This window comes from Corapipo altera, unplaced genomic scaffold (assembly GCF_003945725.1).
Source record: "Corapipo altera isolate COAL_440 unplaced genomic scaffold, ASM394572v1 359, whole genome shotgun sequence".
Lineage (NCBI taxonomy): Eukaryota > Metazoa > Chordata > Aves > Passeriformes > Pipridae > Corapipo > Corapipo altera.
Window position 1 is genome coordinate 422,039 of NW_020884948.1, and position 24,104 is coordinate 446,142.

General features: G+C 37.4%; 1 protein-coding gene across 16 annotated transcripts in view; it reads left to right on the top strand.

Annotated features, from left to right (window-relative positions):
- TNS3 (tensin 3) overlaps positions 1-24,104 on the top strand; it is a 206,917-nt gene that overhangs the window by 124,030 nt on the left and 58,783 nt on the right. For all 16 annotated transcript variants that reach the window (XM_027662849.1, XM_027662851.1, XM_027662852.1 and 13 more), the window contains 4 exons: positions 524-653; positions 1,630-1,695; positions 4,375-4,479; positions 20,018-21,277. In XM_027662849.1, coding sequence (XP_027518650.1) covers positions 524-653; positions 1,630-1,695; positions 4,375-4,479; positions 20,018-21,277 — 1,561 coding nt within the window. The remainder of the gene's footprint in view (positions 1-523; positions 654-1,629; positions 1,696-4,374; positions 4,480-20,017; positions 21,278-24,104) is intronic.

The following is a 24,104-nucleotide window of genomic DNA, read 5'->3' on the forward strand; positions in this document are numbered from 1 at the left end:
TTTTACCTGCTGAAATTCATACTAGATAATTTTATAGAGTTTTGTGTCCTACGCAAGATATCAAAACTGCTACCAACTTCCTGCAGTAACATAAATCAAAATACTGTTATCACTAGAGTAGATTTTTTTAAAAGTCCAAAAATAGATGTAATCAGCTTGCAGGCTTGCTTTGAAAAACTCCTCATACTCTTCAGTTATTTTGAAATGGGTGTACTGAAATTCATTAATTTGGTACTGCGAAGAAGTCTGGATACAGATCAGCATTTCAGTATTGTACTGCCAGGTATTGTGATTCTGAAACATAACCTACTGATCAGTGACTGATAGTGATGAAAACAGCAATTATTATTTCTTATACATCTAGAAATATCCTGCCTTGGGCCTCTGTAATTTTAAAAGATTGAATAATGTATACCCTTCTCGGTTCAACATCAGAGGTGTCTACAGTAAATTGCATTGTGGCTGCTTTAATTAGCAACTAATGCAAGAAAATACGTCCTGACATGTTTCTTTTTATTTCTAGATGAAGTGTTATCACAAAAAATACCGTTCAGCTACTCGTGATGTGATTTTTCGCCTTCAGTTTCACACTGGAGCTATTCAAGGACATGGCCTGGTGTTTGGCAAAGAAGACTTGGACAATGCGAACAAAGGTACTTGTCTTCTGTGGTTGTTTGGATGTGTATGTGGATGGGGATGCAGGTGTGTGCCTGTGCATGGCAATGATCATCTTCAGCACACATTTTCAAAAGGATTATTGGTTGGGTTTTTTTCCCTTCCTTATTTTTAGGGAGACTGCTTTGTGTTAGTTAACTTATAGTTAACTTATAGCACATAACACAGATAAACACAAGAAAACACAGGTAAAGAAAGAAAAGCTCTTCAAGTGAGTCAACCTGTCAAAATACTCAGATTCTCCTACATAGTCCTTATCACCTTCTCTTACATTTATAAAAACAATAGACCTTTGTTTAAATGGTGACACTGCTAGTCACCATTGAAGGAAATAAGATGATGAAAAAAGTCTCTTGCTGTGTTTGTGACATAGTCTGCTTGAGTATGGAGATCTTATAATATGCTTCAGAATATCCAAAAATGGAGATAAAGTTTTCAGACACACTTGAAAATTTTCCAGAATTATAACTTCAGTTTTATAAAAATAAAACATAAAAGTGTTTATATGCAGGACTGTAACTCTCTCACGCTATGTTACTAGCAAGCTAAAATCAAGCATATTGTCCCACATTCAACATATGGCTACACAGAAGTTTTGTGATCAAGTATTGCAGTTTAGCCAATATAGGAAACAATTTTAATTTTCATGGATGTGTTCTTAAAAGCAAAACTCAACCATGTCTGTCTAGAGAGAGGGTTAGGAACTGTACATCTTTTCGGCTTTTGACTGTTCTTGAAAGTAAACAAAACTCCAGCTGGCACTTATGTGATCTTTTCTGGAGAACATGTGGCACAAAGAATGTGATTTTTAAAAGCAAATCACTAAACTGCAAGTGAGAAGGGAAGAGTGATGAGGGTATGTGTATAGATAGCTATAGAGAATCCTGATTTCTGAGTGCTCTGAAGCTGCCCTCCTGGAAGACAGCCTGTTGAAATCCTATCCTTTGTTTTCAGATGACCGTTTCCCGGATTACAGCAAAGTGGAATTAGTGTTTTCAGGAACTCCAGAAAAAATTCAAGGTGAGTATACAGAACAAAAAGTATGCTTAGTTTGAAAATAAATAATACTGAAATACGTACTTAAAAAAAATTCTAAATCTCTTGTAGGAAATCTGAAATTTGATTTTGTCATTAAAATATGCAATATAGTGACTTGTTTAAATTTGAAAAATTTAATGAAGACTCTGCATTTACATCAGCCTAGGAATGATCAGATTTTGTTTTAAAGCTATACCAGAACAGTTGCTGACAACTAATAGAAAACATTAGTGTATCTGTATAAAACATGGATAGTATAGGTAGCTTGGCCCAGCATAAGTGACAGGAGTGGCCTATCCTATAACCCTCTTTGGATGTTGTCACAACTGATTATGTTTGCAGTACTGAAGTTTGGACTGTCTTCAGTTTAGCATAAAGAGATACAGTTATAGTTTTCTTGGAAATGCTTCTCCTTTGAAGTTGGTTTGTAGGATATATTCTGTATGGTTCTAGAATTCTATTATAATATGTCTGAGATTATTTGATAATTATGACCTGCAGTAAGAACTTAAGATCATGCTTTATACTGCAATTTAATTCTGTTAATGAATGTGTTCTTAGTCATTTTATGGTGTCCCAAAAAGTATGGATTCTACCTGAGATTGAATGAAAACCAAATACTCTTAACTGTATGTCTCATACATATTCCCATTCAGTGTCCTGTGAATTGCATGTTTTCCTTTTTTTTTCCCCCACCCCAGTTTAATAATTTAGAAACTTATGGCAGCAGCCAGTAGGAAGTTGGATTCTGTCCAACTGAACACAAAAATCTCAGCCTGTTGGAAAGCTATGTAAGAAAAACAGTTTTATAAATAAATTTGTCTAGCTTGTTCTAAACATTTCTGGATAGTAAATGCTTGAAGAGAGGACAGCTGACATATTTAATAAAGGACCAAAATTTTTTCAAGTTTCCCTTCCTTAGATGGCAGATGAGAGGTGTGGTCTTTTTAGTAGGCTTCAAGTTGTTGGAAAGTAACGTTCTAAGTAATTGGATATTTGTGTTCAGTTACTGTCTAAGGGATTAACTGGTTAGGAAGAAGAGCTCACCTTGAAATATTTATTTACAATTTCTGCAAAATGACTTTTCCACATCTGGAAATATTACAGAATTACAGAATAACTACAGGGTATCTCTAGTCTATCCTCCTGCTGAAATGAAAGCAGGTTCATTTGTGAGATTGGGCCAGGTTGCTCAGAGCTTTGTCCAGTCAAATCATGACAACCTTCAAGGATGGAGACATCACAGCCTGAATGGGTGGGCTATTCCAATGTCCAACTGTCCTAACAGTGGATTTATTTTTCCTTATATTGACTCTAAACTTATCTAGATTCAAATTTTGCCTGTTCCATATTGTCTTTCTGCCTTGCTCCCATCTGGCTCTGTCTCCTCTATGGCCTTTCAGGGGCTGCTGTCAGGTTCCTGTCAAGACCATCTTATTTTCAGACTGAAGAAGCCCTGATCCCTCAGTTTTTCCTCACAGGGAGAGTATTTCGGTCCTGACCGCCCGGTCATGCTCCCCTGAACTTGCTACACTTTATTCATACATTTCTTTTATTCTGTAGCTTGTAACTGGACATGGTATTCTAGAACATAACTGACTGTGATATAGTTTTAAAGAAAGAATGAGGTTGCCAAGAATGTAAGACCCTTAAATATTTAGTAATAAATTTCATCAGTCTGCCTTGTGACAAATGTCATCACAGAAACATTCTACAGACAGCTTTTTCCAGCTTGTATGTAAAAGTATAGGACTGTAACAACATTCTTGTCCTTCTAATTTTAACTATGTTTTAAAAGTCACAGCATGTGGATAACACTGTTGCTTTAGAACAATTTACGGTAGGACTTGCTTCTGCAGACACAGTCGAAGAGTTGATAACTGAGAATTTCTTTGTTCCCTTATCTAGATAGAGGTGAAAAGACAGAAAGAAAGCCTGTTTGATTTGCATCAGTATCAAAGCCAAGTTCAAGGTCATGAGTTCTTGATGCCTGTGTTTTGCTTTGGAATCACTGTGACCACACCTAAATTCCTCACATTTAAAACCTGAATATTACATTATGCTTTGTTAAGGGCACAAAAATATGGGTTACTGCTGAAAATTCCAGATAGGTTTCGCAGAACACACTTTAAAGCAGCAAAACACGTTGAAGGCAAGCTGCCCAGTCTCAGGTTCTGAAGAACTGGCACCTTGGGGGAACTGAAAAGGACACAGAGTCACAGTTTTCAGCTCTCCCTATTCATCTTTAATGATAAGTTGCCTGGTATCAAAATAATAACCTGTAAAAAAAAGTCTAATTTTATAATTCCTTTGGTACCATCTCTTTATAGATACTTGTGGTTTCCTTCTCTGTTTTCGTTGTGTATGGCTGGGTGGGTCATCTGTGTTAGTTGTGTTTAGGCGTTGATCCAAATTATCAGACTACATCATAATCAAGAAGCTCAAGATAAAATTCTCTGCTTGAACCATAAATTAAGCTTTTTTAAAACTGTTTTATTTAATCTTTCTTCCCCTATTGCTGCTTCTTACATTTCAGAATATGATATTGCCATTTGGGGAGCAAACTTATGTCAGAAGGCCACATACATGCATCTGTGTCTGTATATCGTTAAAAATGTGACTATGATAATTTTTGGTCTCAAACATATATTTATTTTTCAGGATGTGAACACTATCAGAATGATCATGGAATAATAGTTGATTACAATACCTCAGACCCACTAATACGCTGGGATTCCTATGAAAATATGAGCCCTGATGGGGAAGGTGAGTATTTAATCACATGAGACCAAAGCAAAACTTTTTGCCACTGTTGCAGTGTTTGGAAGGAGAAGGGAGATCTCATTTGCTTGAAGCTAATGCCACTTTACTGATGCGTTAAGTAGCTGTCTAATCTCCCCTATTTAGCGTTAGTGGCTCTAATTTAGGAAAGAAAGCAGTACTAGTTAAGAGAGATTCTTGTCAATGCATGGAATTGGTTTGAGAAACAACTCATTGATACAAGTTACTTTATTACTTGTAAATTTGCCTAAAGATTCTTTTTTTTGTTCTAAAGCTTGTAGTGGGAATCTTAACAGAATTTTAAGAACAACAAAATAATATGGTGAGTTTTTAGCTTTTGCTTTCTATGTTATCTGGAGTATTGCAGAAGGTGCACTAGACTGTTATGGATAAACAAACAACAAAGGATGTGGCTATTTGCATATCGCCCCTTGTAAATTTACCTATTTCCAAATTGCCCTTTTATTTCTTAAGATTTTTTTTTTCTGTAATCTGCTGACGAATGTAGAAAATGAAAAGCTCCAGTAGCTGCCTTCAGATTCTGACTTCAGTGTGGATGATTTTCAGATGTTTTGCATGAATGAATGTTGTGCTTTTAATGGATATAGTTTTCATGTAAGGACTCAGAATGTCACACCTGTGTCTGCACACCTCAGGACACACGCAAGCCTTACATTGTTGCAAGTAAAAACATGAGACAAGGTACTGAATGGATGGCAAAGTTCTTGTTTTTACAACTCTCCTGTTCTGAAATGAGAGACAGACAAAGCTAGGATACTTAATTAGCTGATCTCTAGGCTAAGTTTCAGTCGGTTTTTATAATCTGAATTCAACATTGACCATCTAATGACCATATCAGTGAGGGTTTTAGGGCGGACTCATACTTGAAGCTTGACTTTTTTTCACTGCCTCAGTCTCGTACAGGAGCATTTCCTAATGCACAGCAGACTCTAATTGCAGAAAACTAGGGGAATATAGGGAGTGTAAAGAGAAGAGTCATTTGGTGCTGTTACATGGGGCAGGTAGAGCATTCCGTAAGGGAGTCATCAGAGCTTTTATAGTTGGATAAGACTGTGTAGTGTAGAAGGAGTAACATCAGAGAGTGTGAATCTTGACTGGATGTCTTAATTTCTACCCAGGATGTTTCCATATAATTTGTGATTCCTTTACCTCCCTCCATCTGCCATCCTTTTCCCTTTCCTTTGTATATACCTAGCCTTCACCAAGAATTGCATTGATATAAAATATTTTTTAATTGCTGAGATTGATTGGCTAGATGGATTTGACTTTCCCATTCTCATCCATTACATTGTAGGTAACTACTACAGAGAATTGAAAGTAGAGGTAAATGTGCAGGCAGCACTCTGTTGGAAGATACAGAACTGTATGCTGCTCATGTCTTCTAGAAGAGTTGATCAGAGACCATTCACAAGTACTATTAGCTTGTTTGCCTGTTGTTCAGAAGTCATAAAGGCTTTTATGTCTAATTTGTGTGCATGATACATTTCTAATTACCTGAGCTAGAACAGAAATATAATGTTTTAGCATAGATACTGAGTTCATTGTGCATCTGCAAAGAAATCACTCAAGTCGAGCTAGAAAATATACCATAAGAATATGAGATGTATCCAGTTAATCTCTTCTCAAGTAACCATTTAGGAAGCAGGCTGTTACCCTCTGATATTCAGCAATGGAATTGCAGGCAGAGCAATTCCATTTGGCTCTGCATAAGCTGGGCAAAAGACAATGAAGGGCTAAAGCACATGGGGGACAAGTATATTTTTCTCTTAAGGATGAGGTCAGTTCTTAGCACAAATTTAAGCTTAGTCTGATGCTTGAGGTAAATATAGTGCAGTTAAGTCATCCTCTGTGTAAGATTTCTAAACACTGGGGCAGGCTTCTCTTTATGGTTTGTGCAGATGTTCAGTATCTCGCTTGTACATTAAAAAGGTGTATTGAGTCCTAGTTTACACTGCAGGTGAGAGACCACTAAGAGAGGCTGACTTCACATTCAGAAAGTGATCTAAGTCAAAAGCCCTCGAATCTGAAGCCTTTAGCTACAATCCTGAAGGCTGAGAGAGAATCTTTTCTGTATTTCAGAAAAGATTAAGGTGCAAGATGTGGTGCATTTGAAAGTGCATAACAGTGGTGGTATGCTTAAGGATCAGGGAAGTCTCATACAGAATGCCTGTTTCAGATCTACTTCACATTAAGTTAAACTCCTAGCTTTATGTAGAAACTGGTCTTCATGATTTTACTTGGACCTGTTTTCCCACAGGAATTTCAGTAGGAATAGTATGAGATGTTACTGTGACAGATGATTCCTATATTACAGTTATACACCTTTTTGTGAATTTAAAAAATGTAGGCCTATGAAATTTCTTAACAAGGAAGGCTACAAAGGAGCCTTGTGAAGTGGACAGAATTTTCTTTGCAGGTATATTGTGTGTGGAATAGCTATTTCCAAGCTGATGTATTTAAATAAAAAATTTAGAAGTGAACAAGAAAGCAGTATATGTCTTTTGAAATCATACAACTATTTGGCCTTATTACCAAAAGAAAAAAAGACAGAAGGACATGATAAAAGAAAAATGTTCCTAAGGTCTCTTGGTTTGCTGGCATGATACAGTATTACAGACAGAAGCAGTTGCCTTTAAATGATCTTGAACATTTTGTTAATAAGGTTGTGTACATGTGTTGAATATAGCCAGGCTATGGATAGTTTGCTGTCTGAATTTAGTTCCTTATCCTTCATTCTTAACATTCTTAAGGAATTTTGACAATTGGAAAGCATTAAATTATTTGTGTTTCTTCTCATAAATACTGTTTCACCTTGGGAAGTGGTCCTCCATAATAGACTGAAAATTATATTAAGTTTCTAATTCTCGATTTGTATCACATTTCCTCCTCCTTGACAGAGAATACCATGACACTGATTTAAAAGTATGCAGTCACATGTAGGATTTGTAATCACAAGAACTGGGTCTTCCAACTGCCATGTAGAAGTCTAACATAACTGCCATTTGCTTTTCCTGTGGTTTTGAAGTCAGGAAGGATTTTGTGGTATGAAGGAACAGGAATTGCTTTTGATCTTGCTGAGTACTCTTACTTTATTCTTTAAAGCATCACTTACCATACAGTAGATGTGTATGGATTTACAAAAGGTCACTCATTTGCTACAAAATAGCAAGTTGACCACAAAGATATAATACCTGTAGCCACACGTGTAGTGTCTTCTAATACCAAAACCTCCATTACCAAATGACAAATAATTTTGAAAAAAGCTTCCCAGAGGGATGAGGTAAATGGTAAAGGTTTTTCTCTTTTGTTGAGGGTTCTTTTTAGTTCTCACTGATAATTTTCAGCATTATTGCTATAGTGCATAGGAGATACTGTTGTTAAACACCTCCTGATGAAAGTGCAAGTCTTCTTTTGGAAGGTGGAAACCATAAGTTTGTGCGGAGCCCACAGGTGGAACCACTAAGTCCCTCTGTGCTCTTTTGTCTTCCAGCTCTACAATCTGTGGAAAGAAAAGAACATGTGCACTGTTAGAAATTGCTTAAAATGACAAGAGAATTACTTTTAAGTAATTTGTAAGGCAGGAACTTAAGATACTTAAGTATCTTTCTCAACAAAACCTTGCTATTTATTTCCTAGCAAACTATGTTTGCTTGCTTAATAGTTTTTGATAATTAGAAAAGAAACAGCTTTGGCAACAAAAAGATGTTTATAATTAAGCCAAATAGGGTAGGCTGAGTGAATCCAAATTCATATATCTCAAGAATGTTGCTTTACAAATTCTCTAGCCTTCTGTAACTGTAATCAGCAACAATCAGTCAAAAATTGTCAATTATTTATAAACTGGTTTGTTCCTGCTCTTTTTCTTTTCATAAAGAATAGTATCTGAGAAGTGTCTCCGGGTAGGCAATAGCTAACATTCTGGTATGCAACCATGTCATGTGATGAGATGGGATGTTTGACTTTTATTGAAATTTTCTTCTCCTCTTCAGCCAAGGTAAATAGCTATTCAGTGGGGAGGTGCCCTCACATGTAGTTAAACTCTTGTTTTTCCCAGAGGGCCCCTTCAGTATTGCAAAACTCAAGAGCTGAGGCAAAACTGTTTGGCTTTGGTACCTTAACAGGAATGCAGATGACTACCTAAGAAAACAGCAGCTTTTATGCCATTTCTGGTGAGTGAAGCTGAAGGATAAATTGGTGCTGAATAAATGGTAACTCCAGCTTGTAGTCACAAGTTGGCTGCAATATTCTTTGAGACAAAGAGATTTGATAGAAGGTAGGGATTAAAAAGTGGCCTCCAGCAATTTTCCTCTGTCTGTCAGAGAAAATAGACACCCCTATAGAAGATAGAAACATTTACACTGTAAAATGCTGCCAGCTTGAAACAGTATCTGAAATGCCTTGGAGTGTCTGTCTTTAATTGATTTTTCTCTGAGGAAACTTAAGTCTTTTGTTTCTTGAAGCTCTGTATGTTCCTTTTTTAAAAACATATATAATGTAAAACTGGTTAGTCCACTTAATCATGAAGGTGACAATGAGCTGAAGAAAAAATAATATAAAATGGTATCTTTTGTATGTTAACACTATTGAATGCAAACATAAGGTTTCATTTCTAAGTGTGCAGCAATAGTCAATTCTCTTTCTTTTCTTCCATTAATACAGCATTAATTGTAAAAGAACTGTGGCTTAAATTTTTTGTTAGCTCAGTATGTTAGGGAGTAAATATAAGTTCACACAGGTGTTTTCAACATTGTGCTTGATAAGCTGAGATTGCTCTGGACTCTCATTTCCATGTTTAGGGGATTTGGGATTTTTGGTTGTGCTTGGTGTGGATTTTTTGTTGTGTGTTTTGGGTTTGGGGTTTTTTTTGTCTTTTTTTTTTGTTGCTTTGGTTGTTTTTTTTTGTTTGTTGGTTTGGTTTGTGTTGTTTTTTGCCTTTTTTTTTCTTTATTTTGTTGCCAAAAAGAAATTTATTATAATATTTTGGGTAGGTCAGATAAGAGCCAACCGTTAAGTGCAGCCAGGGGCCAGACTTTCAAGGGATTTACTGATTTAAAGTGACTTTTTTTGCTCTTTTAAAAGAATATCTCTTTTACTGAATACTTCTTTGAAAGTCTGGAGTATTTGCTTAAGTGCTAAGCTGAGTTCCAGAACTTGGCCTGTCCAGTTATATTGAAAGCTATTTTTTACCTTTTACCCAAACATGTAACCGTACTGATAAGGCAGTGTCTGAAGTGAGGAATTATGTGCATTTTACTTAGGGACCTGGGACATTGATTTTGCTAGGTACCATTTTTCAGTGCTGCTGAGTTTAAACTTATCTCAAATAAAAACAGAATCCTTCCAACAATCCCTCTGGCTAAGAGCCAGAGAGGAATAGTTATAACTAACCTAAATAATAAAAGTCTTATGTTTGAAGACAAGAACAGAAGCAGGGTCTCATAGGCATTTACCCTAGGCACCTGTTTTTTTCCATATGCCTCTAACTACCTTTACTTCCATTTTTTGGGTACCCTTGCCTCCACACCCCCTAGGATCAATGTCTTTAACAGTGCACAGGTTTATTTGAAGCACAGGTTGCACCTGTCAATTACTTTCAAAGCTACTGCAGAGCCAACTATTTGCTTTTTAAAAAAGCATTTTAATGTCTTCCAATTTATTTCTGTCCTGTGTCAGTAATAAGCACTGTTGTCATCCCAAGGATTTATTCACTAGCCCTTTGCCAAAAGCTTTTGTTACACTTCTAGACCCAAAGACCACAGGGTGAAATTTGAGTGGTTTAATAGATGTTTAAGGTAGTTTATGGTACATTCAAATATCTTTTGCTGTTGTATTTTTGTAAGACTATGCAAAAGACTTCTCTCTTCAGCAGAGGAAGATTCAGACAGTAGAAACTAGGAGGAAGGCAACAAATGCTAGCACAGTCTAGCATTATCTTAGGGATCGTGTAATGCTGCTTTTTCAACCAAGTCTATCTTTGCCCAGGTTATATGCATTTTTGAGCAGGCCTGCATTTACTTTTTAGCATATGCTTTTTCTTAGTCATGTCGACTACAAGTCATGCTTGTTTCTTAGTCATGTTGTTGTTAATTGGTTGTTAATATTGTTAATTTAAACACTAATGTCCAAATCAATATCTCTCTCCTTCTGTGTACAGATACAACAGTAGAAACCTCTTAGCCAAATCTTATAACCTGCTTAATGGACCAGGTTGAATAAAAAGTTGTGAAAGGCAAACCTCTGCCACAGTTGCTTTCCTCTCTGCACCCGCTTCCTTAACAATTCTTCTTTCCTGTGAAGGCAGTAGGGCACCCCACCTGGTTAGCTTCATTAGGCAAGGAAAAATAGCTTTCATGATGGTGTAGGTATTGGGTATATTTTTTTTATTGGATATATTTTAACACTTGACTTGCTTGGGAATAAAGCATTGGAGATTAAAAGTGTAACTGGAAGAAACAAACCAAAATGCAAATTGGGATTTGGTGCTTGTTTGTTCTGTGACTTTCCTAAGACCAGAAAGAGAAGCATTTAAGTTCTGTCTCTGTGTCTGCACCAAAGCATGCATACACTGAACTACCTTGCGCATCATATATATATGAGTGTTGAGTCCAGTAACCAAAGAAAATGTGAAGGGCATAATCAGTCGTGGCGCCATTTGCACATGATGTTAGAGGTCATAAAATCATTGCATGTGCATGAATGCACTTGTGAGTTATGATACCGATTTAGTTATAATTGTCGAATGACAAATATCTGGGAAGACTTACAAAACAACAGACAACATGAAATTGGTTGGAGTTTTCTTGGTTTTTTTAAGGCCACCATGAAGCAATAGCAATCTTCTTTTTGGTAAATCCTGAAGTAGTCATATTGTTCTGCCCTTTAACTGGTCTTTCAACATCACGTACCTTGCCTTTTTTGGCTAGATTTCTTTCCATTGACTCTTTCCTCTTGGTCCTGCTTCAGGATTTCAGCTAGCCACTGCACCACTCCCTTCATAAGAAGACTAATGATTTTGTGGTGTGACGTTCACCCTTTTCTGCCCATCGGCAAACATGTTCTGTTGATTAGAAAGGCCTGATGAATTTCTGCTTACAGCTTGTGCAAAATGTGTTTTTTTGTTATGAAAGTGGCTTGTTATGAAGGTGGATCAGGTAGGCTTGGTTCTGTGACACGTGTTGGTTTTGAAGGAGGGCTCTTCCAGCAAATTTGGCATGCTGTGATTTGTTTGGATTATCCTGTAACTGTCTCTTTTGTTCAGTATGGCACACAGGTTAATTAAGCATATGTGCTAAGTTTCTGCCATTGAATATATACAGCAGATACTGAAGAACTGAGAACTTTTCATGGAAAGGTTTCTGCAGCAAACATCTTCTGCAAATAGTGGTTCTCTTTAGTGAACCATAGAGAGGGTTTTTTCCCCTTTGCATGTATTTTCAAGGTGGTATTAGTACTTGCATAACCACTTAATATATGTGCCAGTGGTTTTTTTCCTGTCTTCGGAAAAGAGCATCATCATAAAAGACTAGTCCTTCTGAGTCCCACAACTTTATACTTCAGTGTCTCAGTTTTGAAGAGCTACCTGTCTTTCAAGTAGTATGGGCTAGATATTGTTTCTTTTATCTTATTCTGGACCTTGAAGAATGTTTCCTAATCTCTTACCCATTTGAGAGACTTGCTAAACCTCTGAAGCTCATCTTAGGCTTCTGATGTCAAGATATTCCATGTCTCCCTTTCAGTAAATACATGTAAAATATTCTTTGTATGAAGAATATTTGTTTCTAAGTCATTTAGGTACAATATAAATTTTGCACTAAATACACATAACTTATTGTGTTAGTATATGCTTGTATTGAGCATGTGTAGATCATCTTCAAGTACTTTTTTTTGAGAAAAGTAAATACTATAATTATCATCATATAAGGTTACTATATATTGCTTCTGCTATTGCTGTAATACTTGAAAATAACTCACAAGTCTCTTGAGTTCCAGTGCAAAACTTTTTAAGTTCAACAAGCAAATTAGGAAATCAAAAAGTTCTGCTAAATGTATCTGTGCCTTTACTTCCCTTTTCGATATGTGGACCTGTTTAGAAACATCTAAAGATCAGTTTATTGAAGGTGCCATAGCGTGGTGGAGCAATTTTATTAATAATGGCAATATTGTGAAATTACACATTCCATACTTAACAGAAAGAGGAAATTAACTATGTTGACCTTCTAGATGGCCCCTTTAAGCCTTTTTGTTTTATACTGTGGTCCTGTACAGTTTTCAGCAACCAGTGTTTTTCCACTATTTTACACTTAATGAGCATAACTAATTCTTGCTGAAAGCCTAGCAGTATAGTAAGAGAAATGCACAATTCACTGTGTGTGTGCTGTTCCAACTGTAAGGAAGAATAATAATCATGAATTCTAAACCTCAACATTTGGAGTATACACTTGTAAATTAGTGAAGTGTTCCTGAAGATGGGCTTTGGTTTTGATATGAATGAAGGGAAATATTTTCATGTAGTTCAGTGACTTTGAAATGCCTTAAACTTTGCTTAGTATTTTGTACTTGTGGCAATGTTTCTGTACCGTGATGTTTTGTTGTTCTTTTGCTGGTTATCCAAGCACAAGGTACTTTAAGTTTTTGCTTAAAATGACTGAGAAAAGTTTGTAGAAGTAGAATCAAAATGGCACAATAGCTTCTGTATATTGGGTTGCAGTAGTAAATGTTGCAGTCTGTTCTTTGTACTTTGGATCATGGCACAGGTATTATTTTCTTTTGATCCCAGGTGGGCAAAAGGGGGATGTTATATTACAGTAGTATTCTAAGGGTGAGTTTGTGCTGGCTGACTCTGCCTCTGTTCCATATTGGCTGGACAGCAGCCAGCCTCTGGTCTAGAAGCTTGTGCTTTGTGAAGCACATTTTCTTGCTCCAGTGTACTTGTAAAACCATTAAAGTACAAATGTGATCCTTTTGAATGTTTGGGAAATACACCTATAAAGTAAGATACACAGGTATCCCCAGAAATGCCAAGGCAGTGGAAAGAATTCAAAAGTTTATTTAGAAGTCCAGAACACGAGAAACTTACAAATACCTGACAGTGCTATTTAAGCAAAAGGCCCCAGGGAGAAAAACGCAACTTTGTGTGCTTTATGTCTTTTATCAGAGTCCTGACTTGTTTCATGTGCAGCCATTTACTGATTTGCAAGAACAGAAACACTTGAACCAAAAAGTCTGTGCTTTCTCATTTAGGTTTGAACTTCTAACTCTTACATTAACAATGAACAGGTAGATTTATTTTTAGGATACAAGAGCCACTTTTATCCATTGTTCAACTGAGAAGTCATTCAAGTGCTGACAGTCCCTGAAATAGAAAATGAGCATTGTCCAGGGCCACAGCTCTCTGGTGGTGATGCACATGTACATTTGGAATAACGTTTAGAGCAAAATTTTGTGAGCTTCTGTGTGGTGAGATACAGCTGTTATTAAAGGAGGAACTAAAGAGTTCACATCCCCCTAGTTTGAGGTGAGTCATCCCAAAAACAGAGAAGGCAAAGCCTGCTGGGGTCTGGGAGCTCGAGAGCAGTAACTGATTGTTCAGTGCAGGAGAACAAGTTTTTCTAGCAGCTGTTTGTTTTAGGAAAAAAGATGCCAGAAACTCACGTAGCTTCATTTGGATTTTGAAACAGTCTGTGAAAAGAACCACTGTAAGGAAATAGCTTGTAGACTGAATTACCTTTTTAGCCAACACATTTCCATTTCTCCTTGGCTGCGGTAGTTCGGATTTCATTGAACTTGATTGTCCCCCCTTGTGTTCACATTTTCATTTGCTTTTTCTGGCTGATACAAGTCTCATGCTTCTTTAGCAAGACCATTTACCTCCAGGAGCAGGAACAGCAGGTGCAGTTCAAACAGTGGGAGTAGAGGCATTTCTGGCCTTTTAAAGCTAGGGGGTTTTACCCTAACTTTGACTTTCCTCTGTGCATAGTTTTGCTTAGAGAAAATTAGTTGATTTAAATGAACTACTGATTAACTATTGCAGAAAGTTCCTGATTGTGCCTAGTAAAGAGATAAGAAGCTTTATTGCGGTTCAAGAGCTGGAAATACAAACCACACGTATTTCTGTATGGATTTTATAGGAAATATACAGGAAGAGCTCACAAGGAATGAAGGCCTGTCTTTGTTAGGGAGAGAGAAAGGAAAGGAAAGCACACAGAAAAAGATTTAACTGTGATGGAATGCAGCTCTGGACTTGTCCAGTTTGCCTGAAGGTAAAAATATTTATTTATGAGGTTGAAAAAAATAATCCAGATCTTCTGTAATGTTTCCTGCTGCAACATGAACAAGGGTACAGTTTGCAAAGGTTTGTGTGTTTGCAGCCATCCTGTTTTTGTTCAGGTGGACTGAATCAGAACAGCTCTTGCTGAATTTGTGGTATATGAGTTTACCTAACTGGCTTTTATTGGTATGTGTTTTCCTAAGTGGTGAATGGACAGGGGGTAGCTGTGGGGACAACTCAAAATACTGAAAGACTGAAATCTTTTTAATTCACAAACCTGCCTTTGTATCTTTGGATTTTAAGGAGGGAAGTGCCAGGAAAACACAGGCTTGGAAGGGTGCCACTAAATTTGGTATGTGTTAGTATTTCAGGTCCTAATTTTTAAATAAGTTGCTCTTTGTGTATTAGGTAGAGGAATAAAAATACACACATACCTTTTGCTCTGAGGTTTTCATTTGTAAGGGAGTCCCTGATGTTGGGGGCAGGGTGTGTGTGTAATTCAGTCTTGGTGTGGGAGTGTAATGAGGCTTGAGCCTGGGCAGTTCAGAGAGTTCGAACAGCTCCTGGGAAGAGCAGTTAAGTTGAAAGAAAGTGGGTCCCTTTGGTTTGGTTAACTAAATTCCAGCATTTCTTAGGTCTCCATTGTGAACTTTCCTTGGTTTTTGACAACTGTGTTACTCCTGCATTTTACAGAGTGTTGCTTCCTTGGAAAAAACATGAGAGCAGGGATTGAGTTGTGCATGGAGATGAGGTATTGAATGCTCTGTGGTACCATCACTAGCAAGGTGAATAGAATAAAATGTTGCACTGCCATTACATTTTCTCATTTTCTTTGTTCAAAAATTTTTCCTACCTATATGCGTAGATTAACTTTTGCAATTAAGTTGGTTATCACTTCTTTTTGAAAAATATGGATGAAGACCAGGGTAAAGTGAAGTCCAAAAGTCCTAGTGAAGTCATATTCTAAAAATATGATTAAGAAAAAGGTCGCATATGAAGAGAAGGTGTTACATAAGAACAACTTCAAAACCTTGTATTTTGGAGGTTTCTAGTATTTGAATAGTTCATTTGTCCTAGTTTTATGAAAAAATAAACTATATATATATATAGTTTTTATATATATGATTTATATATATATATAGTTTGTATAGTTTAAATTTAATAAGACCAACTGCAAGATGCTGGATCTGGGTTGGGACATCCCCTGATATCAATACAGGCTGGGGGGATGAAGAGATGGAGAACAGCCCTGCTGAGAGACTCATCAGAATAGCTGGATTTTTGTTTAGCTGCAAGTCTCATTCTTTCTCATCTGTTTATAATGCAGAGATAATTTTTTTGTTCCTAAAAAGGCAGCTGTCTAGTAGAGCAAAATATCTAGTTGCAAGTAAATTGTTTTGATCTACAATCACAGGTATTTCCTTGTGACATCTGACAATATTGTATTGATATTTAAATTCAGAGCCAAAAATCAGCAGGTCCCAGACTTTTCTGTTTCTCACTTCACTTGTAGACGTATAACATAATATGACTCCTTGAGCTCTAGGATAAATATCAAAAGTAATGTCTGCCAGGCTCACCATTCCAGTTGTGACCAGTGAGACCTCTGTTTGGGAAGCCACTGCTTTAAGAAATTGCCTTAGGGATTTTTGAAACTTGGCAGTAGACCAGAATTTCAGATATGGATACTTAAGTAAAACATCTGGTTCCCACACTTTACCAATTACATTTTTCTTATGCAGCTTAAATTTCTTTTTTATATAGCTGAATGTTCACTTAAAATGGTTCATGCAGGACTGGGAATCCTGGTAAACTGCTTGCGCATTTAGTCATGTTGAGTTCTTGGTTCTCCTCTCATGTATGTACATTTCCTTCCAATTTAAATAATCTACATTTATCAGATAACAATGCAGCATGCATAAAATATAAGCTGTTGGTTTATTTCATTGTGACATTGTTCTTAATAAGTGGTTGTTTTCTTGGTTAAGAACAGTTTTAGGCTGACACTGAGTAAGATAGTACTCATGTTTGCAGATGTTCAGGCATTTTAATCCGGTATTCTGCATACTAGCAATCTTGAGGTAGTAGGGTGAGACACTGAATGCCACAAAACCTAATTGCCCCTTTTATGGTGACAAAATATTTCACAGAGATGTTATTGTGCTGACATAATCCCTTCAGCCATGGTGTTCAGTTCTGACAGGTTTGTGTGATTCATTTGCATATGTAATAATTGGGAAGCCCAGACAACTCACAGTTGTCAGTTGCTTATATGAAGTGGCTCTAGTAATTTTAGAAAAATTTCCAATTTCAGAGATTTTATTTTTAACAATTACCATATTGTAACAAAAACATGGTTACTGCTGAAGCTCCAGACCAGTTGTTTCCATATACAGACTCATTAACATATGCAGACTCATGTATGTAAGCTTTTCTCTCCTGGCCATGAACCTTTCAGTCTCTTACGTTTGCTACCTCTGTTCTAAGCAGTTTTTTTGGGGGGACCGTTCTGAGCCAAACCCTATGAGAAGTCCCAGAAAGACTCTTGTTCCCACCAGTATCTCTTTATCAATCAGGCTTCTAAGGGGTACAATGTCATTCTTCAGTGTAGTAGACATCTATGCTTTTAAGTAATTTTGGAAAACTGTTTGCAAAAAAGATATTTTCATTCATCTACATGACAGGTTAGGGGAGGGGGAAATTCCTCTAGCAGAGTTTTTCTTCCTTTCATCTGATTTACTGGCCCAAAGCATTCCCACTTCCTTCCTTGACACTGAACGGGTAATGCTAACCATTCAGACAAGCATGAAACTTTTTACAATCTTAGTGTTCACTCAAACTATAGCTCAGATTAAAACATGGATTTGAGTGGTAACTAATTAAATGTCTTAGCAATGGAATAATTTGAGAGTTCAAAACCAGCTATTTAACTTCGACATTTATCAGAAAAAGATACTTTTAAACTTACTTCAAAGATATCTCAGAATACTTGAAGTAGTTTAAGCTTTGTACTAACACATAAATGCAGTATGAAGAAGAACAGTCTCTAAAAAATGTAAAATAGTCAGAATTTGAAAAAAGCAAAATCCCAACAAAGTCCTGAATATTGTAAAGTTGTTGCATCCAATCTGAAATCTAATGGAAAGAAGCACCTGCTTTAGTTTGCATACTTCATAGGTAAACAGCAAACAGTGATCATAAGCAACTAAGCCCCTATCCTCTGAAAGCTATGTTCATATTTATACCCAATGAGGCTAATTCTTAACCCCATTAAAAATAAATTGAGAATTACTTTTGTACATTTTCCAGTTTGTGTGTAACATTGCTATACAGATTGAAGAGAAAAAACCCCAGCTTTCTAAAAAAAGCTTTTTTTGTTTTAAGTGGAAACATTAAGAGGGGGGGATGAATAATTCTTGATATTTATAATTCAATTATGTGGCTGTAGGTTTCTTTGTATTCCATTTTCTGTTTGGGGTTTTTGCTCTTTTTTTTTTCCTAAATGAGTTTTTAATAAGATGAACTCGCATCTCTTCTTCAGAATGGAAGCTGTACAGTTTGCAGTCGGAAGACCCCCAAATAGTTTGTGGTTGCTTAGCGTTCCAGGCAACATGTAGAATGAATTTGATAATTTTGTATTAGGGGTGAAGTACTGGAAGGGGTTGAAGTACCGGACAGGGTTTTCTCTGAATCTTACAGAGTGCACATGTGGAAGACGCTCAGGTCAGTAGTCCACTGGCATCTGTCTGTGTTCTTATTTGTACTGCTGTTACTATGCTTGGATGGTACTGTGGGATGGTACAGGGAAGGCTAACAGAGGGAAATACACAAAGGTTTTCCGTTGCTTCCATAGCCGTACTTAAGAATTTGACAGGTTTTTTGTACTTAACATTTCTGCAAGGAGAACTAAATGTGCATGCTAGAATGTTTGATCTGGTGTGAAGTATTTAAGACTGACTAGCATGTCTGAAGGGTTTACAGCACTGTGCACAGGAGAAAAGTCAGACAGGAAGACTTTGTAATAGTTCAAGTATACAAGTTTGGTATTTACTTAACTGTGTTCCAGTTCAGAACTGTAACCTCTTCAAGTCTATGTCGTGTCAGGATATTCAACTACTCCAAACAAAGCAGGTTTTTTATTGGTTTCTTTTCTAGTTTTTAAACTCAAAACTAAGCAAACAGAAAAGCATCACCTAATAGTTACTCAGTACTTCCGCATGAAGTGCCAAGTGTGCATCATTGTCCTAGAAGTCACAGCTCATGAGAAATCACAGCATGAAAAAGTCTGTTATTGTTGAGTATATATTTTCTATGATTTCTATTTGCAGTAAAGAATAATATCTAAAATATTACGTATGTGATAAAACATGTATGTAGGAGACAATTCTGAGGCTGAGATTTGAATCTTTAACTTTGATTCTCTTGACTTTCTGCTGCATGTTTTATATTCATTTTTTGTTGGTTATTGAACAAAAATAATGATGGCTGCAGCATGAAAGAAAATCAATAGATCAGAATAAAAATACAGGATGCATGTCTTGAGATAGCAAGAAGCAGCAGGGTTTACAGATACCAGTAACAGTTCTGGGATCAAAGTCAATATAGTTGCTTCAGTGAAACCATCTACTTGAGTTCATTAGTCCTTTTTTGAAACAAAACCATGAAACGCATACTAGATCCTCCACACATCTGGAAATTTCATAATCTAATATTTACTTTTGCATCCTTTGTGAAGAGGACTGCAACTCTGACTGAAGGCTTGTTTTGTCCTTGCACCACCAAGAAAGGGGGAAAATGATTCTTCATAGTGTAGTTAGACTGTCAAATAGCATGAACTAGTATAATATGTATACTGAAGGCAAATATTGCTGATAGGTTCGTACCGTTCTTGCTCTGAATGGAATGCATAGTAGCTACCACTCAAATTTCTAGTGCTGTAAAGTGTGATTCTTCAAACTAATATGAAGAGCTATAAATATGCATTCAAAACAGCATAAAAAGAGTGAATTATATTTGATCTTGATCTATAAATGACATGTTGTGTTTTAATCTAGAAAACTGTTATAAATTGAAATGTAAAATGAAAGAAGATAATGCCATTGGTGGTTTGCTGTAGTTGTAGAGTAAACAATACCATTAGTGTTAGGAATACTTCATGTGGTATGACACCAGTCAAAATCCTTATATCATGTCTTCTCCTTATGTCTCCCTTTCTTTTCACTTATGTCTCCACAGTGCTGCATACCCAAGGTCCCATTGATGGCAGTCTCTATGCAAAAGTGAGAAAGAAGAGCTCTTCAGACAACAACATCCCTGGTGTTGCTCAGGGTGCTCCTGTGACTGGCAGTCCTGATCACAGTGATCATACCCTGTCTGTTGGTAGTGATTCAGGACACTCCACAGCTTCCATCAGGACAGACAAGACTGAGGAACACCGTATGCCAGGAGTCAAATGTGGTTTGAGCCCACAAGAGAAGGCAGAACTGGACCAGCTCCTTAATGGCTTTGGTCTGGAGGATTCTGTGAACACCACCAAGGATATGACTGATGCTCAAAGCAAGTACAGTGGGACTCACCACATAGTGCCAGCTCAAGTTCACATGAATGGAGTCACCAAAGTGAAGGACAGGGAGACTGATATACTGGATGACGAAATGCCTAATCATGACCTTCACAGTGTGGACAGCATTGGAACTTTGTCTTCCTCAGAAGGGCAGCACTCTACCCACCTAGGGAACTTTAGTTGTCACAAGAGCAGTCAGAACTCACTGCTTTCAGATGGCTTTGGAAGTAATGCTGGGGAAGAGCATCACAATGCTTTTGCTGCAGACCTGGGAATTGGTGTGGATCTCCTCTATGAGAGATCATTTTCAAGAACTGAGCCAAAGTCAACTCAGCAATTGCAGCGGAATCCTTCTGCCTCAGCCCATCCTCAAGCCTATGGCCCAAGTAACTACTCTACTCAGTCCTGGGTGCGCCAGCAGCAGATAGTCACTGCTCACCAATATGGTTTTGCCCCAGAGAATGAAATTAGGGTTGGCATTCATAATGCTGTGGAGAATTTGGGCAATGTCCAGAGCCAATCTCGAGTCCCAGACATGCCAACACGTGGCTCCAGCAGCAGAGATGCTGTGCAGAGAGGACTAGGAAGTATGCTGGGTGCTGCAGAAACTGAGGAACATGCAAGTGCTGAGAGTTTTAAGTCAAGGCCAGTGCCTCAAAGGAACACAAATGGCCTGAATCTAGGACAGAATGCTGGGGACTTGCCAGCTTCTCCAACTTTGGATATTGATCAGTCCATTGAACAACTGAACAGGCTGATCTTGGAGTTAGACCCTACCTTTGAACCTATCCCAACCCGCATTAACACTGTCACCAGCGACGGAAATCAAGTAAATGGCTTTGCCAACCTTGATGTGAATGTGGAAGAGCTTGAGATTAGTCCTGTAGGCCGTGACAAATTAGAGGTCACAAACAGGAATCACTCCCGGCATGGTAAGCTGTAATACTTTCTGAACATAATGCTTTTTCTAGCACCTGTGTGTTCATGATATGGTACAGCAGGACCCTCAGGTCATGACTTAAAACTTTGAGGATGATTATCAAGGGATTATTTCTGATATCCTCTTTATGTAACAATCCAAGATATTATGGAATCAAATTGATGTAAGATAAGTGAGTTTTGTGGGTACTTGGTTTTTTGCTTGAAAAAAATACTGTTCAGCAAGTTCTTATCTGTTGTGGATCATCAGCTGGGATTTTTTGCTGCTGTAAGTTTAAGGGAGCAGAATTTGTACATTGAGACATTCTTTGAAGGCATCTATAGTTTGTTTGTTTTTTTTTTCATTATTTCCATTTGAAGTGGGAGAAAAAACTCCAACAACTTTATGTTCAAGTTTAGTGCAATGCTGCTGGCATTAAATTTTTTATGCAATATTTCTATAAATAATGTACTATTTTCCAGTAAAGTATTTTAAAACATGCTCTTTCTGAAACCTTTTTCTGTTTAAAAATTTACACGCCCCAGTGCTTGCTTGTTATCTCTGGTTCTGAAATGACTGTAGAAATCAATTGGTGGAATTAAACATGCAACACTTGCTGAATATATTGCCTAAGTAATGCTACTAGAACTAGCAGCTTTGCAAAAGGATGAGTAGTCTGCCTCTGGCTAAGTTCACTGAAACCTGTTATTAATGGTGTAGCTAAAATTTATGACAAACAAGCTCTTGCTGGTCTTACTGTCATGTTTGAAGAGCCTATGTGGTCTAATTCCTCTGGCAGGACATATCCCCTTACCTTCCTTCCTCCCCTTCCATCTTCCTCTTCTCCCTCTTCCTGACTCCAGTCATGGTGCAATGAAAGAATAGCTTGTGTCTCCATGATTTGAGGAGCTGACATGACAGAAGATGTGCCCATGGCCTCATTGAACACAAATGAGCTGCTTCAGCTCAAGCCCTGTAGGATATGCTAAACCAATCAACGATGAATGTGCCTAACTACTGTGTGGTTTCTTTTAATGTTCAGGCCTTACGTGATTAAGGATGGGATGCTTGTAGAGAAGGAGAAATCACAATTTTCTGTTTAGGAGGGTAACCGAGGACTAAAGAAGTCCAGAAATCCATGATGCATATATGTGAGATGCTTCACTGCTTATTTTTAATAAATGATATCCATTTTGTGACATTAATTAGTTTGTAATTCTCTTGAATCTTTTCAAATTATTAGCTGATGGACAAATTGAGATTTTTTTCAGCAGGAGAGAACTCTTCTCCTTATATACAGTAAATCTAGTGAAGGGGATAAAAAGGTCACTCAGAATAAGCCACCTTTTACAGTTCTGTGTTTAAATACATGAAGCTAAAAAGAGATATTTGAATTTCTCTCAAAAATTCTGGTCATCTCCCAAAGGAAGTAGGAGTCACTTCCATTTTTAAAGTCAAGTAAATAAAGACCAGTGTCCTTGGGGCATGTTCTGGAAGAGGATTTGTTTTAGAGAATTAGTAGTCAGGAAGCAACATAAGAACAGCCCTTAAACAATATTTAAAAAAAAAATTAATTACTTTGTGTAGTTTTAGCACAATATAATAATTTTTTAAAGTTTGTCTTTATGTCAAGTGCTAAAATGTTCTTTTTCTGACTTCTGCAAGTAACATTCAGTTCAGACTAGCAAGAGTTTGATTTTAAACCTGCTCATGGTTCCAAAGGTAAAACAACACATAGGTGGCGTGCTGTCACCTCTGCTTGAGACTGGGAGTTCACCAGCACAGACTGATTTTCCAAATGCTGTAGAATGTATTTATTTACGTATCTGGACTTGCCCCATTGATATATAACAGAATCATTTGTGCATGGTGTGCACAAAGCAACAAGGGGAAAAAGCAATTTAACTGAAAGAATGTTAAGAATTAGGAACACTGGAGTGTTTTTTCCCTTGATACACCATTGATCTGAGTCACTGGATTGAGAACTGGCTGCAAGTCAGGTCTCAGAAGGTTGTGATCATTGGCACAGTCTAGTTGGATGCCTGTAGCCCAGGGATCAAGTGCTGAGTCTAGTCTTGTTTAATTTACTGATGACTTGGATGAAGGGGTAGAGTGCCTCCTCAGCAAGTTTGCTGATGACGTAAAGCTGGGAGGAGTGGCCATAATCCTGAATGTATTGGATGTGGTTTATCTTACCTTGGAGTAGCCTCATAGAATTTTATAGAGTTAAGATAAGCAGGCGAATCTCCAAGGCAGTTAATTAGCTATTTAAACTACTGTGGCCCAGGAGCTGTAACTGATAGCACAAAGAAATGCTGACTGCTATGGAGATGAAGAAATAGTCATGAATAAAAGCATAGCCAAAACAGCAGTTGCTCACAATGGTTGATCTTACATAGTCAGGTTTTAGGGGAAGTTCTATACCCCATGACTTAAACAGCCCTTGACCTAACAAGTATATTAAGAGAATGAATTTGCCTGTGATGGAGGGAGTTGGCAAATCAGGACTGAATGGTCTGAGTGAGGTTGAATGGACGAATGAGATATTCTGAATGAGTGGGAGCGAACAGTGCTGGAGGTGAATGGGATTGCCAGGATGCGTGATATGCATGTGTCTAATTTGAGACTGAATTCCAAGAGGATGGTGGAGTTATCTGGTCTCCTGCATGAACATGCAGAAAATGTACGCCTTAAAAGGCATGTGCATGTTTCCAGTGCCCCACAAAGCTGGAAGAATAAGCTTAAGAATGAACTGTGTGTGTGTCAGCTGGGACGTACATTATAGTGCATTCTTGCCTCTGCTCATATGATTCTGCACTGATTCACAGATAGGCAGCTAC